Source organism: Microtus pennsylvanicus, chromosome 9, assembly GCF_037038515.1.
Source record: "Microtus pennsylvanicus isolate mMicPen1 chromosome 9, mMicPen1.hap1, whole genome shotgun sequence".
Taxonomy (NCBI): domain Eukaryota; kingdom Metazoa; phylum Chordata; class Mammalia; order Rodentia; family Cricetidae; genus Microtus; species Microtus pennsylvanicus.
Genome location: NC_134587.1, coordinates 62,410,035 through 62,426,263, shown reverse-complemented (window position 1 = coordinate 62,426,263; position 16,229 = coordinate 62,410,035). Strand labels below are relative to the sequence as shown.

Sequence of the window (16,229 nt, the reverse complement as noted above, 5' to 3'; positions counted from 1 at the left end):
TGAAAGTGTAAGCTGAAATAAACCCCTTCCTCCCTAGCTTGCTTTTTGCTAATGGTACTTCATCACAGCAAATCCTATGACAATGACTACAAGGACCCAGATGGAATCCCTAAAAAGCTAAGGCCCAGGAGACAAAATAATAGGGGGGACTGTCTGTCCAACCTTAGCTCTCTAAAGTTCCTACAGGAGCCATGAGTATAATCCCCTCATGGGATCAGAAAAGGCACTATAAATCTACCATCTGGCACATAGCTGCTTACTATGTAAGAAAGAAGGTTTAGGAGGCCATAGATCATAGACTTCCCTTTAGCAAAGAGAATGTACATTTACCAAGGCAAACCCCAGCCATGAAGGTAATCTTTCTTCCTTCCCCTACCAAACACAGAGTAGCCTTGTATTTGAGATGGCTCCAACTTTGTGCAAACACTTGTTTTCCCCATCCACAGCTTTGCCCAGAATCCCTAGCTTGTCTTAATATTTTTCTTCTTTTACATGTTACACAACTGATGTGGGATTCCCCTCTGTATGTTGTGAATATCGTTGGTTAATAAAGGAACTGCTTTGGGTCTATAGTATGGTATAGGGGAACAGAGCTGGGGGGGGGGGGATTAAACTGAATGCTAGGAGAAAGAAGGGCAGAGTGAGAGAGAAGCCATGTAGCCCCACCAGAGACAGATGCCAGGTGGAATCTTGCCCATAAACCACAGCAATGTGGCGATACACAGATTACTAGAAATGGGTTAAATTAAGATGTAAGAGTTAGCCAATAAGAAGTTAGAGCTAATGGGCTAAGCAATGTTCTAAATAATACAGTTTCTGAGGGTGGGGGAGCAGGCGCCAGTCCCGCTGAGCGCTCCCGAGGTGGGGGGTGGCAGGAGGGGGACACTGCCCAGAGGCCTCCCACAAGGCAGGGCAGGGCAGGGCGGGCAGAGGCCTTGTCCTCCAGGAGGTGACTTCACCAGTCAGCAAGAGCCAGGAACCTGTGAGGTAACAATTCAAAGTTCCAGTTCTGTGGCCAGCTCCCGGGCCAGTGGGCGTAGTCGCCAGTAATAAGCAGTCGGGCCGAGCTGCCTCCTGAAGCCGAGGGCGTCCCAGGCTAGCCCCACCAACGGTCCGGGCACCATTCCGGCTCCCGGCCCTGCCCTCCTAGCCGCGACCCCACCCCCCAAGGTTCGCTTGACCCGACCCAGCCCAGCTTCTCCGGGGCGCTCCGAGGCAGCGGTGGAAAGCTGCTAGGAGGCAGCCGCGGTGGTGGCGGCACCCCTCCAGGGCCGCTGAAGACTCCAGGCCTCTGCGAATAACAAAAGAACCTGGAGAAGTTGGAGAGGATAAAGTATATTCAGTATCCAGATCAGGAGATCAACAAAGCAGGAAATGCACAATTTTGAGGACGAGTTAACATGTCCCATTTGTTACAATATTTTCAAAGACCCTCGAGTCCTGCCATGCTCTCATACATTTTGTAGAAATTGTCTGGAAAATGTTCTTCAGGGAACTAGAAACTCTTTGTTATGGAGACCTTTGCGAATTCCATTCAAGTGTCCTAACTGCAGAAGGATTATTGAAATTTCTTTAACTGGTATAGAATCCTTACCTGTAAATTTTGCATTGAGAGCAATTATTGAAAAGTACCTGCAAGAAGACCACTCAGATGTTGTCACCTGCCCTGAACACTACAGGCAGCCATTAAATGTTTATTGCCTACTAGATAAAAAATTAGTTTGTGGCCATTGTCTTACTATAGGCCAACATCATGGTCATCCTATAGATGACCTTCAGAGTCTCTATCTGAAAGAAAAGGATACACCTCAGAAGCTGTTTAAACAGTTAACCGACACACACTGGACAGACATCACCCGTCTTACTGAAAAGCTTGAAAAACAGAAGTGTCATACTGAAAAAATGATTCAAGGTGATAAGGAATTTGTTCTTCAGTATTTCAAGGAGCTTAGTGATACATTAGAACAGAAAAAGAAATTGTTTTTGGCAGCTCTCTGTGACGTTGGCAAGCTGATCAATCGAGAATACACTCCGCAGATTAAAAGGGCAAAGGAGATCAGAGAACAGCAGCTTGAGCTAATAGCAGTGACTACATCTTTACAAGATGAGTCTCCACTTAAATTCCTGGAAAAAATAGATGATGTCCGCCAGCAGGTGCAGATGTTGAAACAGAGACCACTCCCCGAGGTCCAGCCTGTTGAGATGTGTCTCCGAGTAAGGAGAGTATTACAGGAAGAGTGGAACAGAACAGAAATTAGACATATCAAGAAGGCTGTCACTCCTGAAATGAGAATTTCTTCAAAACGGATGCCAAGTTCCTGGCCTGACAAGCATAAAAAAGAACTTGAATTCTTTAACATTTTAAATATTGTTGTGGTTTCACTGACTTCAGTGATATTAATGTTAATACTCTTTTTCAACCAACACATAATCACCTTCCTAAATAAAATCACTTTAAAATGTTTCTCTGAAGTCTCTTTGTCTGCTTACCAAAGTTTATCTAATAACTTAAATGACTTAAAAAATATGGCATACTACATTTTATATTTGTTAAAGGAAATCATGTGAAAAATAGTTTCTCGCTGAAAACCCGAATGAACAGTTTTAAGTGGGCTTCTCCTGTTTAGCAGAAGCTAATCATTGCTAGATGGAAGTTGGGTAGCATAAGTACCAAACTTACATAGAAATATGGTAAACCTTCCATGGTTGGATGGAAATGGTGCCAGAAATGATACATTATCTGAAAGATGATTCAAATCAAATTAGAAAATTATAATTTTTGATTTGAATATTTTATTTACTTGATAGTCAAAGTTTTAAATAATCTTTCTAACAAGCATTTCTTTCTTTTACTATAACATGCTACAGTAGTTTTGAAGTTCTTTGTATATGTAGATATTAGATTAGAAAACATTGACAAGATTCGTGATCCACATATCTATTTTGATGTGATTTGAAGTTTTTCAGTGTGTAGATGGAGGTGGGAAAAGTTTTAAAATGCAGGCTAGGATTGCTTAAACATCTTTTTGGTCAAATGTAAATCAAGAACATTCTTCCAAATAGAGCTTGAGCTTTTGGATAAAGCAAGCGTCTAGTACTTATTTTATATAAACTTTGTGTTTAGGATCTGAGCTTAATGGCTAGAGAATTTCTTAAGTCAGGGTCAGTCTGGATATCTTATTGACATTCCTAAAAACCAAACAAAAAGGTCAAAAAGGCAGAGCTCTTGCCTTGTTTCCAGCACCAGAAAGCAAAAGAAGTATATATTTTGCTTTTGTAGTGTTTTAGTCGTATTCTTACATAAAAACTATACGAAACATGTATATTATGACAATCATGTTGATGTGATTCATTTAATAGAATTCATGTAAACTGTATCTTAAAATGGTCTCACTCTACAGCCCAAGTACTGGGAATTATGAGTATGAGCTTCCATAATTAGATAATCTTAAAAGAACTCATTAAGGCAACTTTTAATTTCCTTAACAAGGACTAGCATGATGTCTGCAGTAAACTTTGGTTCACTGTCATTAAAATTCTTGAGTCCCTAACTCTGGGAATCTTATTTCAAAGGTCAGATTACAAAATACTTTAGGTCCTAGATCCATTATAAAGCTGTGTTAATGTCAAGGTTAAAACGCTTAGAAGTTTATCATTAGGGCTTGGAGAGAGAGCTCAGAGAGAGCACTGACTGCTCTTCCAGAGGCTCTGAGTTCAATTCACGACAATATATGACATCTGGTGCCCTCTTCTGGCATGTAGACAAACATGCCAGCAGGATACTGTATGCAAAGCAAAACAAAACAAAACAAGTTTACCACTAAGATTAAATCATTAGGTCCACTTAACAGATCAGATTTTATCCAGCATAACTGTTGCCTACTGAGGCCATTTGGAAGATGGAGTGGAGGTGAGGGGGTACAGTGTTCAGTTTTTAACAGACACATAGGTCACACTGAGTGCTATTTTAAAATGTAAATACTAGCAAAGAATATTTGTTAAGACATTTTTTTCAAGGGGCTACTAACGTCTTTGTACAGATGAGCAGGAAACCACAGTAATGCAGTGTCACATTAGGAGGGAGGACATCTCATCAGTGTTTATCATGCTTTACGAACTGGGGCAGGCCAAGACTGGTGTTAGTAACCGAAACTTGCGTTCCAACCCAAACAAGCAAATACTGAGAATCACCTTACAGGCTTGACAATTTTTAGTGCGCAACCCTGTTTTCTGGTAAGTTACTATATACTTACTGTTTTATATCTTTACCATGAGGTTGAGATTGTACAATTTAAAAAACACATTTGGAAATTCTGGGTTAAGTATAACAATATATTTGAATAAACTTGGTATTTTATTGAAAAAAATAATATAGTTTCTGTGTGGTTATTTTCGTTCTGGACGGGCGGGACAAACAAGCAGCCTCCTCCTAAACACAACCCTGAATTCTAGTGGCCAGCATTTCTCTGCCAAACCCCATGTGGATAGATGTAATGAGATCTGCTTTGGTCTCTTGGTAATCTCCAGGCACTGACCCTTGAGCCTAGTGGTGAAAAGTTGTTTGTTTGTTTGTTTGTTTGTTTGTTTGTTTGTTTGTGTGTTTCCATTGAACCTGGAGTTCCAAACAATAGAGTGAGGAGCACTATGTGGTATGGATGTCTGAGTGGCCCCAGACTGACAGACAGTAACAAAAATGAGAACTAAGCTGTTACATATACTTTTAAAAACGTATTTTCCCTGTAGAGATGAAAATTTTGAAAAATAATACTTCACATATTCCTGTAGACTGGAGAGCCAGCCAACTACAGAGGTAGCAGGAGGGGAGCCCACTGCTCCCTCTCTTGGTAGATGGGAGACATCAAAAACCTAAATCCATCCTCAGCTCTTCCAGATGAAATGTTGGTCAGGTTTGGTTCTTTCTAAACAAAAATATTCCACACTACTATTAACCCAAACCACTCAGAGGAGTTTGTTTTCAGCATCTACAGACGTCAACTATGAGGTCAGGAGATTAGATTTACTGCAGATGTGATTCAGTGTGAGTGGAGTGGAGTGTCTTGTACAATCAAAAGCACTCTGGAGAAAGAGGAGCTGGTTAAGAAAGGGCGGACCCTGGGAGAATTAAGTCCTGGTGTAAAATATACCCTCGCATGCCCTTTGTTCGGTGGTAACTATTGGAATGGGGTGTCTAGAGTAGGAGTGACTTCATAGTTCCTTTATCACTTGTTCACACAATCGCCTGTTCATCATCAGCTTGATAAGAAACTCCATGAGAGCAAGAGGGGACATGGTGAGCAGAGGCAGATAAACCCCTGGCCACATAGAACCTAAAGGCCTTTACATATAGGAAGCAAGTGTATACACACACACACACACACACACACTCTCATATGCACAGAGACACACATGTATACATACACACTCATATATGCATACACACAGATACTCGTGCAATATACATACAAACACGCATATATACACAAACACATTCATACACGCACTCATACATACATACATCCACACACTCATACACACACAGGCAATCTCTCTAAGGTCACATGACTATGATGAGTACCTATTTCAATACTACTTCAGACAAGCATTCTGTAACAGTCAGCCCATCAAGGCCTTTCCCACTGAGATCCAGTCCCAGTCTCAATGGAAAAGAGCTAAAGAGAACCAACAGTTCTCTTAGGTTCACAAAAAGAAAAAAGAATTGGAGAGATAGTTATTACATGTAAAGTTTTATGGAAACTCCAGGTCCTTCAACAAGCACTTTCAGCATGGACCCAAAGCTGATGGCTCTTCAAAGGCTCCAGGACCGCCCACCTCATCAGCCACCAAGTCCTTGCCTATACCAGCCTCTTCTCTCCAACCATGTCAGAAGTCCACTCTGGGACCCTTTGCTCTAGCAACCAGAGCAGATGTCTCCACATAACTTCCTCTGCTCAAAACCCTTCTATGACAGCCCATCACAGTGAAAACTCCAGAGAATGAAAAGAATCTCTCAACTGGTTACAAAGTCCAGAACAGCACCAGCAATGGAAGTGGGGGCAGAGAAAGGTCTTTAGTTAACAATGGTCCAGGAGACGCATCAAGAAAGAAGACAGAAGCCGACAGAATTAATAACATATTTTGTCTAAGCCAGTGTATCTAAAGCATAATCATATGTAAAATATATTGAGATTATTTTACATTTTACTGTGCACTCAATCCCCCCTGGTCCTCATACATTTCCCCAAAAGAGCACCATCTCCATGTTGCATGTAAATTATCTCTTAATTATGCATCCACCGTGTAGAAGAAAGTCATGGGTCACAATGCTTAAAATAAAGTACTCTGCCATAGCCACCAACCTGCACAATTAAAATTCTCAGAAATCCTGTACCAGCACAAAGCATGGCTTGCTCTGACCAGTTCATACCCTTGAGTTACAGACAAAACTATGAAAGAAGGAAGAGGCTTAATTGTGTGCAGTAGGGAAAGTGTAGATCCTTACTATAAGACAATAAATAATAAATAAATGCAAATTAGAAAACATGACTTTCGAAAAAGTTTTCTTTGCCTAAAAGGGCAGCTCAAAGTCAGAAGATAAAGTAAAGGAAGAAGGGGGCACAAAAAATCAGCTTCTAAATTTGAGAGAAACACTTAAGCCAATCGCAGATGATAAATAGGAATAGAATCCACATCGTGGTAAATAAATATGTCTACATAGTCATGTATCTACTTATCATCTAGATTTTCTGGATACTAGAGACAGATATGGAAATAGATGCTGATGTAGAGACATGAATAACACCGGTAAAGAGACACAAGTCAGCATGCTTCCCTGCACCTGCCAGGAGACGATCAGTGTTGAAGTCCAGTGAACACAGTGAGCTCCTAAGGCCAGGGAGGCAGGGGAAGTCATTGGTCTTGCCTCATACCTATACCATAAGAACATTTATGTTGCAGAGCCTACAAGGACCCAAGATCGGGATGGAATTGTCATATGTGTGGCTCCTGTCCTTATCTTCAAGACTGAATGTCAGGAATACTGAGCTCCACTGACCCCCTGAGATGGTGACTGTACCAGTGGGAAAAGAGAAGGTTATTCACACCACCAGAGAGCAAGGACACAGTCATAGCCTTGGTGAAGAGGCCAAAGGAGGACAAGAATTTCCAGTGCTCAGAAAACACAAAAGGCTGGGGATCCTGAACTGAGTCGGAAGCCTAGGGTAGCAATTCGCAAACACAAATGACAGTAGCTGAAAGGATCAAACTTCCCAGGACTGAGAGCCACAGGGGCTTCCACTTTACAAGGGATAACTAAGAAGGAGTAATTTATGAACAACAAAAATGTGTTTCCTACGGTCCTAGAGTCTGGAAGTCCAAGACTGAGGAGCCGTCCCTGTCGAGGGCCTTCTCACCTTATCATCCCCTTGGGGAAAGAGAAAGGTTCATCCTTCCGTATGCAGCCCACTTCTGTGATAATGTGGATCAAATTCAGTCCATTTCAGCAGGAACAAGCTTCCAGAGGCCCTGATAATCAACACCATTGCCTGGAGGATTGAGTTTCCTAAACAGTAGCCTTATCAAAATAAAAGCTCAATTCCATATACAAGGAAGTCTGAAAAGTCTCCTGGAAAATTTTAAGAAAAGGCAGAGAAGAAACTCTAGTGGTGGTTTGGAAAACAGGACATGAAGGATTGTTGCAGGAAGTTCTTCCGCTACTCCAGCAATAGCCACTGAGATACCAGCCCATTGGTGCATGGTCTCTCTCCCTTTAAAACAGCGGCTACTTCCCTTCTCGCTCTCTTTGCTTCCTGCTCCAGTTCCGGCCACTAGACTTCTTCCTAATTGCGCAGAGGGCTGTTGTCTGGGACGGTTATCTGTAAGTTTTTTCCCCTTTAAATAAATACCACCCTATTAATCATAATTCCAAACTGGTGTGGCATTGTTTATGACTTATGCCTTCAAAGGATGGCCTTGGTCAATCCTAATCTGAGAATATGAAGTGCCTCCAGGAGAAAGGAAAAATGTATAATTAAAGAGAAATTGAAACTGTAGTTAAAATAGCTACAAACACCTTTTAAATGTTTTACAATGGATTTAACATGTTAGGCACTCAAACACACCATTAAATACCCATGAGGTCATGGTAACATGGAAGCATGAGCAATGTCCACTATGAAGCTTTGATGTGTGCATACTGTCGTGATTGGATCTGTGTGTTCAAGGCTTGGTTTCCAGGTAAAGGATTAGGATATGAGCTGGAATAACTTTGGTGTGGTGGCTTCTATGACCAATTAAACCCACAATAATCTGATGGCATTATTGAAAGGTGGTAGATGCATAGGACATGGTGCTTACTTGGACAAAATAGGTCACCAAATGAAGTCTGAACATTTTGTACTTCCTGGCTGCCATGGAAGTGAGTGACTTCTGCTGTCAATCTCCAGTACCATCATATTCTACAAGACCACAGACACAAAGCAGTCGAATCCACCAACCTCAGGCTTAAACTTCTAAACCTGTAAACCAAATTAAATCTCCCCCTAAATTGTCTCTTGACATTTGTCACAGAGGCAAAAGCTGGCTAACACAAGCATATTATAAAACTACTACCAATCATCTCACAGGGTTAGCTTTGCTGAGTGTATAGTGAGAACCCATAAAAACTGTTCTCCTAGCAATGCCATGTGTAGATCATCAGTGATAGTTATAAGAACCGTGGTCTACACTGGTGGTCAGAACTTATAACAGAAAGTCTGTGCCCTTTGATAAAAATTCTCCACACCTGTCCCAGCCTCTAGCAACCATCGCTCTACACTCTGGCTCTACGGAACTGATGTTTTTAGAGTTCATATTGTTACATGATATTGGAGGAAAGATGTAAAATTAATATCACCTCTAAAGTGGAAACCAAAGCAACAGCCCAAACAGTGATGATTCCGAGACCATCCTGATGAATGAAATAAATTTATTTAGATATTTCCTGGTGGTAGAAGAAACCAAAAATGGCTGTTTTATCCTGAGGTTGCCAGTCGCTCTGCTAATCAAAGTCTTATTTCATCTGACTCTAAATGTACAGAAGAACTGATACACACTGGGTTCAAGGTGTCACCCGGGGTTAAGACAGTGGAGGTAAAAAGCTCCACACACATTAGCAAGGCCATGTAGGATCTGTCCTCTGAGCCTTAACACGTTTCCAAATGGCAAGATTCACTTCTATTTTAAGAATAAATCATATTATAACCTATTATGTATGTATGGATAGATAGATAGATAGATAGATAGATAGATAGATAGATAGATAGACAGACAGACAGACAGACAGACAGACAGATAGATTTTTATTCCGTTCTGGGGAATCAACTTTTCACACTGGGTCTGCTATCACAAAGCCAGATCACCAAGATATACCTGGAGACTCAGTATATTTCTTCTTCATCCATCTACTGATGAGCACTGAGGCTAACTCCAGTCTTGGTTTCTGTGACTAATGCTGCAAGAACATGGAATACAGACATCTCTTCAGCAAATTGATTTCATTTCCATTGGGTATATTCCCAGAAGTTGGGAAATTATGTCACATGGTAACTCTATTTTTAATTTGCTGTGGAAGCTTTATGCTGCTTTCCACAATGGCCACTCTGATGTATAGTTCCGCCAAGAGTGCAAGAGGACTCCCTGTCTGCCACATGCTAGATACCCAATTATCTCTTATGTTTTTATGAGCACTCCCCTAAGATGTAAGATGGGCATTAGCTCCATGTAGGGGTGTGAGAGGCCTAAGAACCCCTCAGGGGACAGGGTCTCACTCACAGCACTCCGACAAGCTGATGACAGTATAGTGGTCAGCATCCATCTCCTGCTGCACAGCACCCCAGCTTCGCCAGCAGAATCTCTGCACAGTTGCTGGATGGGAGCACAAGACTGTTGCTCCTACAGCTGCACAAGTGGCTTCATCTCCAGTCTAACTGCAGCACAGTAAGACCGTGCACTCTGCCTGTGGAGTCTTTCGACCTTCTTTACATAGAAGACAGAACACAAGTGCGCGCACGCGCACACATATACACAAGCACACATCACAAATAGGCTGACAGAGTTTTGTGTTATTGGCTGATAGCTTGAAGGAAACCGTTTGGGGGAAAGTGATCAAAGGACTTTGGGGGTGGGGACAGACCTCCTGGTAGTGACTGATTCTGCAGCAGCAACTCTGTCAATAGGAGCATTTAAAAGTGGTCTCTAACTTAATGGTGGTTTCCTGAACAGTTTCTGTGAGTTTAGCACAGTTCTGGTCAGAAGATGCACGTGCGCGCGCACACACACACACACACACACACAAGCAACTTACAGCCAATATTTGAGTCAGTGTAAATGTGATAAAAATCTGAGCTGACGAGAGCATAGCAGCTTTGGTAGGAAGGAGGGTTCATGCTAGATATCAAACACAGAGACCTAGAACTGGGTCAAAGCAGTGGGAGCAGTCGGTACCTCCGCAAAGGTTCAGTGACAGAATTGTGTCCAGACCTGGGGAAGAGAAGGTGATGGTTCACATGGCAGGGCTCCCCAACTCGCCACCACCTTTCCTAAATTGAACTTACAGCTTCCTTACTTCCCCATGAGATAAAATATATCCCAAAATGTTTTCCTATGTGCCAAGATATTTGCCTCTAATTGTCTCCACTTGTCCAATTTAATGATTGCCTCTACTTTGGTTCTTATGTAAGTAGGGAAGCAAGGTCTTAAGAATACAAAGCCAGCATTTGAGTTCCCCCTCAACAAAATGGAAGCCGCACAGTGTGAAAAACCCTTCACAGACTGAGGGGTCCCTTTTGTAAGTTAATGGGCTTCCAGATGTTTTCAATATAAAAGGATTCCCAGAGAATGAGAACTGTTGAGTTGCATGATGTTGCAAGGAAAATCAAAGGGGCGAATATCTATGCATTATGAGAGCAATGGCTAAATGTAGTAGTCTGTCTGACTACATAGGAATCAACTAAAACCCAAGCTTCTGGGTGCCCCTATGAGGGGTTTTCTTAATCAGACTGAAGCAGGAAGATCCACCCTGAATCTGGACCACAACTTCTGCTGGCAGCTCACAAAAAGACATAGAAGGAAGCTTTTGTTTTTTGCCTGCTTATCCTCACTCTCTCTGGCAAGTTCATCTTCCCTGCTACTGGAGATGGTATTAAATCTGTCTTCTTCAGGATTCCAACATCAACTATAAACCAGCAGCTCTCCAGGACTCATCTAGACTCAAGCACCAGACTAGAACTTCAGAGACATCCAGCCTCATTGATGGAATGAGATTCTCAGCCTTTCCACTGTGATACATTCATTGTTGGATTACCCAGACCACATCCTGTAAGTCAATCTAACAGATCTCATATACTTATAATGTACATTATATATGTTGTATATGAATAGTCATCATATGCACATACATATATGTGTATGTATGCATATACATATGTATATGTGTGTATGTTCTGTAAGTTCTGTTCCCTTCAGAGAATCCTACTACAGAGACTAATTCAGGAAAATGCAAACTTAATTATAAGAGATGCATGAGTAATAATCAAATGAGTTCTGAACGTAGCCAAAGGGATGTGGAGGAGACTTGTAAGAGAAGTGTTGAGATGGTGAGCCATTTGATCCAGAAAAGCTGCTTGGTGAAAATCACAACCAAACAGAAAGATACAATTACTACTGTCTAGGAAGCAGGTTTGCTGTGGTCATGATGACATGGACAGGGTACAGATAGTGTCACAGCTATGCCTAGCTCATGAGCAGCTCACATCCCAGACCCGACTTTGCACAGGAGCCCTGCACGCAATCCCCTCTTCAGCAGGTGTGAACACAGGGAGTGAGCAGCATCATCAAGAAGCTGAAGGCTCGTGCTCCGCTTTGCTGTTCAGATCAACCACAGATCCAAGAAGAGATTACAGCCAAAGGCTTCTTGGTGATTTATGTGCTTAATTAAAGGCTCGTAAGAACTCATTAAGGAGTTACATAAATCGTCTTTATTCCCTACATCTGGATTATTTACACATACAGACTCGTATTTATGGAACAAAATAGAACCATTCCATCACATTTTCAAACGACAGTCAAAACACGTGTTTGGGAGCTGCTGATGCAAGTATCACATTAACTCCTAAGCAAAACTTGACCAACACTATCTATGTCCTATATTCATATCGCAATCATTGTAGGATGCCATAGAGGTGCTCTGTCCCAGTTCATTTTGTGAGCTGGTGAGCCTGGTATTGAGCTGAAAAGGCCCATGGTGACTGACATGTTATCAATACAAAAGCATGACGCCTGCTTAAAATATTTCCTTTCTTAGTTAGAAATGGAAGACATACTCAGGTCTTGCCGCCAGTTTTAAGATCATCCCTGAGAAGTCTCCACATAAAATGTACTTGTACCAAACCACATGCCACTTGATTTCCGTGTTTCAGGACTCTCCCTATGCATGGAAGGTGCTTACCTTCAAAACTGGAATAAATACATGTATGAGCTTTTTTTTTTTGTCCCCCCAAACCAGTTAATATCCCTGTATTGTCAGGGACTGTTAACCACAGCTTCAGTCCACACCCATGAGCAAGGCCCAGTGCCAAGGCCCTGTGCTACACGTCTGTCTGCAGTCCTGGGGCAGGATGGGTGTGGCTGAAGGCATCTCTGCTCTGGAGTCTACAGAAACGGGTTTGAAAACCTTCTGAGTGACACAGCTTCTTCTCACCCTAAATGTCCTATCAAAGTGTATTATTCAACACAGTAGGCCTCCACCCCAGCCTCCCACACAAGGGTCCAATGACTGAAGAATCTTAACACTGATAGTGAAGATCTGCAGGTACTGGTGCTGGGTCAGTGGAAGATTGGTAAAATAAACGAGGATCTCCAAGGCATAAATAAGGTGGGAAAAGAGAAAAGATACAAGTGCTACTATTATAGATGAAAGAGGGACCATCCTATTGAAATAAAGAGCATTAAAGGGATAATAAAGGAGTATTATGACAGCAATAACTGAATGTCCACAATTATGAGACCAGGACGAAATGAAAAATTCCTCCAAAGGTTGTTTCAGAACTCACAGAGATCCACCTGCCTCTGCCTCAGCCTCTGCTGGGAATGTGTCACCACATCCAGAAAAATACTGCTAATGGAGGTGGGGGTTCCTTGGACTTCCCACAGGACAGGGAACCCTGATTGCTTTTCGGGCTGGGGGGAGACTTAATTGGGGGAGGGGGAGGGAAATGGGAGGCGGTGGCGGGGAAGAGACAGAAATCTTTAATAAATAAATAAATTAAAATAATAAAAAATAAATAAATAAAAAAAACTACATTGAGAAAGCAAAAAAAAAAAAAAAAGAAAAAAAGAAACCCACATAAAGAAAAGTGAATTGCCTAAACAGGCAGGCCTTTATCAAATAAAAGAAGCAGACTTGGTAACTTCTCAAAATCAGACAGTATCTGGCCCAGTCAGGGTGCCTATGCAGTTTACAATACATTTAAGGAGCCGCCAGGTGATGGTGGTACACGCCTTTAATCCCAGCACTCGGGAGGCAGAGGCAGGCCGATCTCTGTGAGTTCGAGGCCAGCCTGGTCTACAAGAGCTAGTTCCAGGACAGGAAACCTGTCTTAAAAACCCTGTCTTAAAAACAATAACAACAAAAAAATACATTAATACATTTAAGGAAGATGAATGATGGCAACTCTCAGTGTTCCTGGTAACAGAAGTCAGGAACGCTTCACTTCTTTCTGACATCAGGACCCCTCCAACAAAGTCAAACAGAGAGAAGACAAAGCAGATTCATTCACACAAAAGCCCAACAAACACTCACACATCAAACCCAGCCTAGTATAAAGAGAATTCAGCACAACCAACTGGGACAGATTCCAGGGAGACAATACAAATGTGTATGTGTAAATAATCTGGATGTAGAAATAGGGATTCCAGGGAGACAATACAAATGTGTGTGTGTAAATAATCTGGATGTAGAAATAAAGACAACTTATGTAACTCCTTAATGAGTCCTTATGAGCCCTTAATTAGGCACATAAATCACACACAACAGCACAGGAGAAAAGTCATGCAACCTAGAGTTTGGCAATGACTTTTACATACAGAATAAAAAGTCTGATCCACACAAGAAAATATGAAAAATGAGACACTATCAAAATGAGTAACTCCTCCTCTGCCACAGGCAGTGTTCATAGAAAAACAGAAGCCACAGATTAGGGACAACAACAACAAAAAAAGAATCATACATTGCTAAGTGTCAAACCTGGGACAAAAGGCTACCCTGAGCTCTCCAGCCTGGTCTGGGCTGCCCTTCTCCCAGAGGCTCTTCCCTATATAATCCAGATATTATAGTCACTCACCCCTTTTGTACCTTTGGCCTCCTGGCTGCTGCACCTGGTTTTTCTCTCCCATTCCCTTCCCCTCCTCCTGTCCTCACTTGGCCTAGCTCAGCCTGGTCATGTCCACTCTGGACTCTCCCAAAAGTCCCTGTCCTTGCCTCTGACTGAGTCTCCCTCTTATCTGCAATCAACTTTCTCCTCCACCACACCTAGGAACAGTCATGACCTTTCCTCTCACATCTATTCCATTCATAAATGACAAAGACTAGTAACCAAAATCTGCAAAGAACCTCAACACTCAAAAATAAAGGAACAAAATGATTAAAAACTATGTGAGACTAGACGCCTCAGCAGTTCACAGCTGGCCAACGAGTTGACCACTCTATGTCTCTAAGGCAACTCCATACCAAAATAGAAAGATGCCAGTGGAATGGCTGTAACCCTGCACCATGACAACACCAAAAGCACAAAAGGAAAAAGCATCATAGGAATCTCTTCCCTGCGGTGGGACTCCCACATGCTGGGCAGTTCTTGACTAAACCAAATAGGCCTTCCTTATATAACCCAATGTATGCATTTGCTCAGCAAGACCCTGGAAGTTTATGTGCACACAAACATGCTTACTACAGCTCTGTTCATAATTGGTGAAGGGTATAAAGAATCAAAATAACTTTATTTTTGTTTTATTTGTGTGTGTGTGTATGTGTGTGTGTGTGTGAGCAACCAACAATTTCCACATGCACAATTGTACGTGTGGAAACCAGAGGGCTGCAACCACCTTTCTTGGTCACTGCCCGCTGTGTTCTTTGAGGCAGGGTCTCTCACCCAACCTGAAGTTCACCAATTCTACTAGGCTAGCTAGACAGCAATACCCAGGGACCTCCCTGCCTCCAGTCCCCCAGTGCTGGGGCACTACACTCATCTTTTTACGTGGGTGCTGGAGTTCCAAACTCACATCCTCATACTCACACAGCAGGGTCTCTCACTCTTGAGCCCAAGATGCTTTTAACGGATGAATGGATAAACAATTTTTCTTCAGTGACAGAAAGAAATAAGAGAGTAAGCCACGACAATGACAGGGTGGGAATTTACCTTGACTACAAAGACTTGATGCCCCAGGGGAGTAAAAGTACACTGATGGTGACCCTGAAAATACTAGTGGTGCCAGAGCTGGTGGGAGGAAGAGCAGGTGATGCACAGAGGACACTTAAAGAGGTGTTGATACAATGCTGCAGCAATGCATACATTTCTCCACACACTAAGGAAGACAAGAGAAGCTTGTTCGCCTAATGAGAATGCACTGGTTGAATTTTTGTCAGTTTGACACAAACCTGGATACCTGGAAGGCGGGAATCTTAATTGAGAATAGCCTGAAGTCTATAGGGCACTTTCTGGATTTATGGGTAATATGGAGGAGCCAAGCCTACTGTAGGTGGGGTGACCCCAGAGCACAGGGTCTGGATACTATAAGTAAACATTCTGAGCAAGTCATGAGGAGGAGGCACTCCTCCTTGGCCTCTGCATCAGCTTCTACCTGCAGGTTCTTGCCTCTAAGTTCCTGTCCAGATATTCCTTCTGTGATAAGACATGACCTAAGAGCTGTAAGAGTAAGCCTGCTCCTCCCTGGTTGCTTTTGGTCACAGAGTCTTCTCTCTCTCTCTCTTCCCTCCTCTCCCATATCTCTCTCTCTCTCTCTCTCTCTCTCTCTCACACACACACACACACACACACACACACACACATATACACACAGAGACACACACACTCATACACACAAAAACACACACACATAGACACACATACATATACGCACAGAGACACACTCACACTCACATACACACACAGACACACAGACATACACTTACACCCCACTTT

The 16,229-nt window shown here is 42.4% G+C and overlaps 1 protein-coding gene across 1 annotated transcript; it reads left to right on the top strand.

The window, feature by feature from the left end:
• Positions 1-1,374: 1,374 nt before the first annotated feature.
• On the top strand, positions 1,375-2,568 carry LOC142856859 (tripartite motif-containing protein 59-like). The gene has a single exon (XM_075984504.1). The coding sequence runs from the start codon at positions 1,375-1,377 to the stop codon at positions 2,566-2,568; it is 1,194 nt and encodes a 397-aa protein (XP_075840619.1).
• The last annotated feature ends 13,661 nt before the right edge of the window (positions 2,569-16,229 follow it).

What these genes read in the sequence shown, in the direction of transcription:
- LOC142856859 (XM_075984504.1), top strand. Translation starts at nt 1,375, where the DNA reads ATGCACAATTTTGAGGACGAGTTAACATGTCCCATTTGTTACAATATT.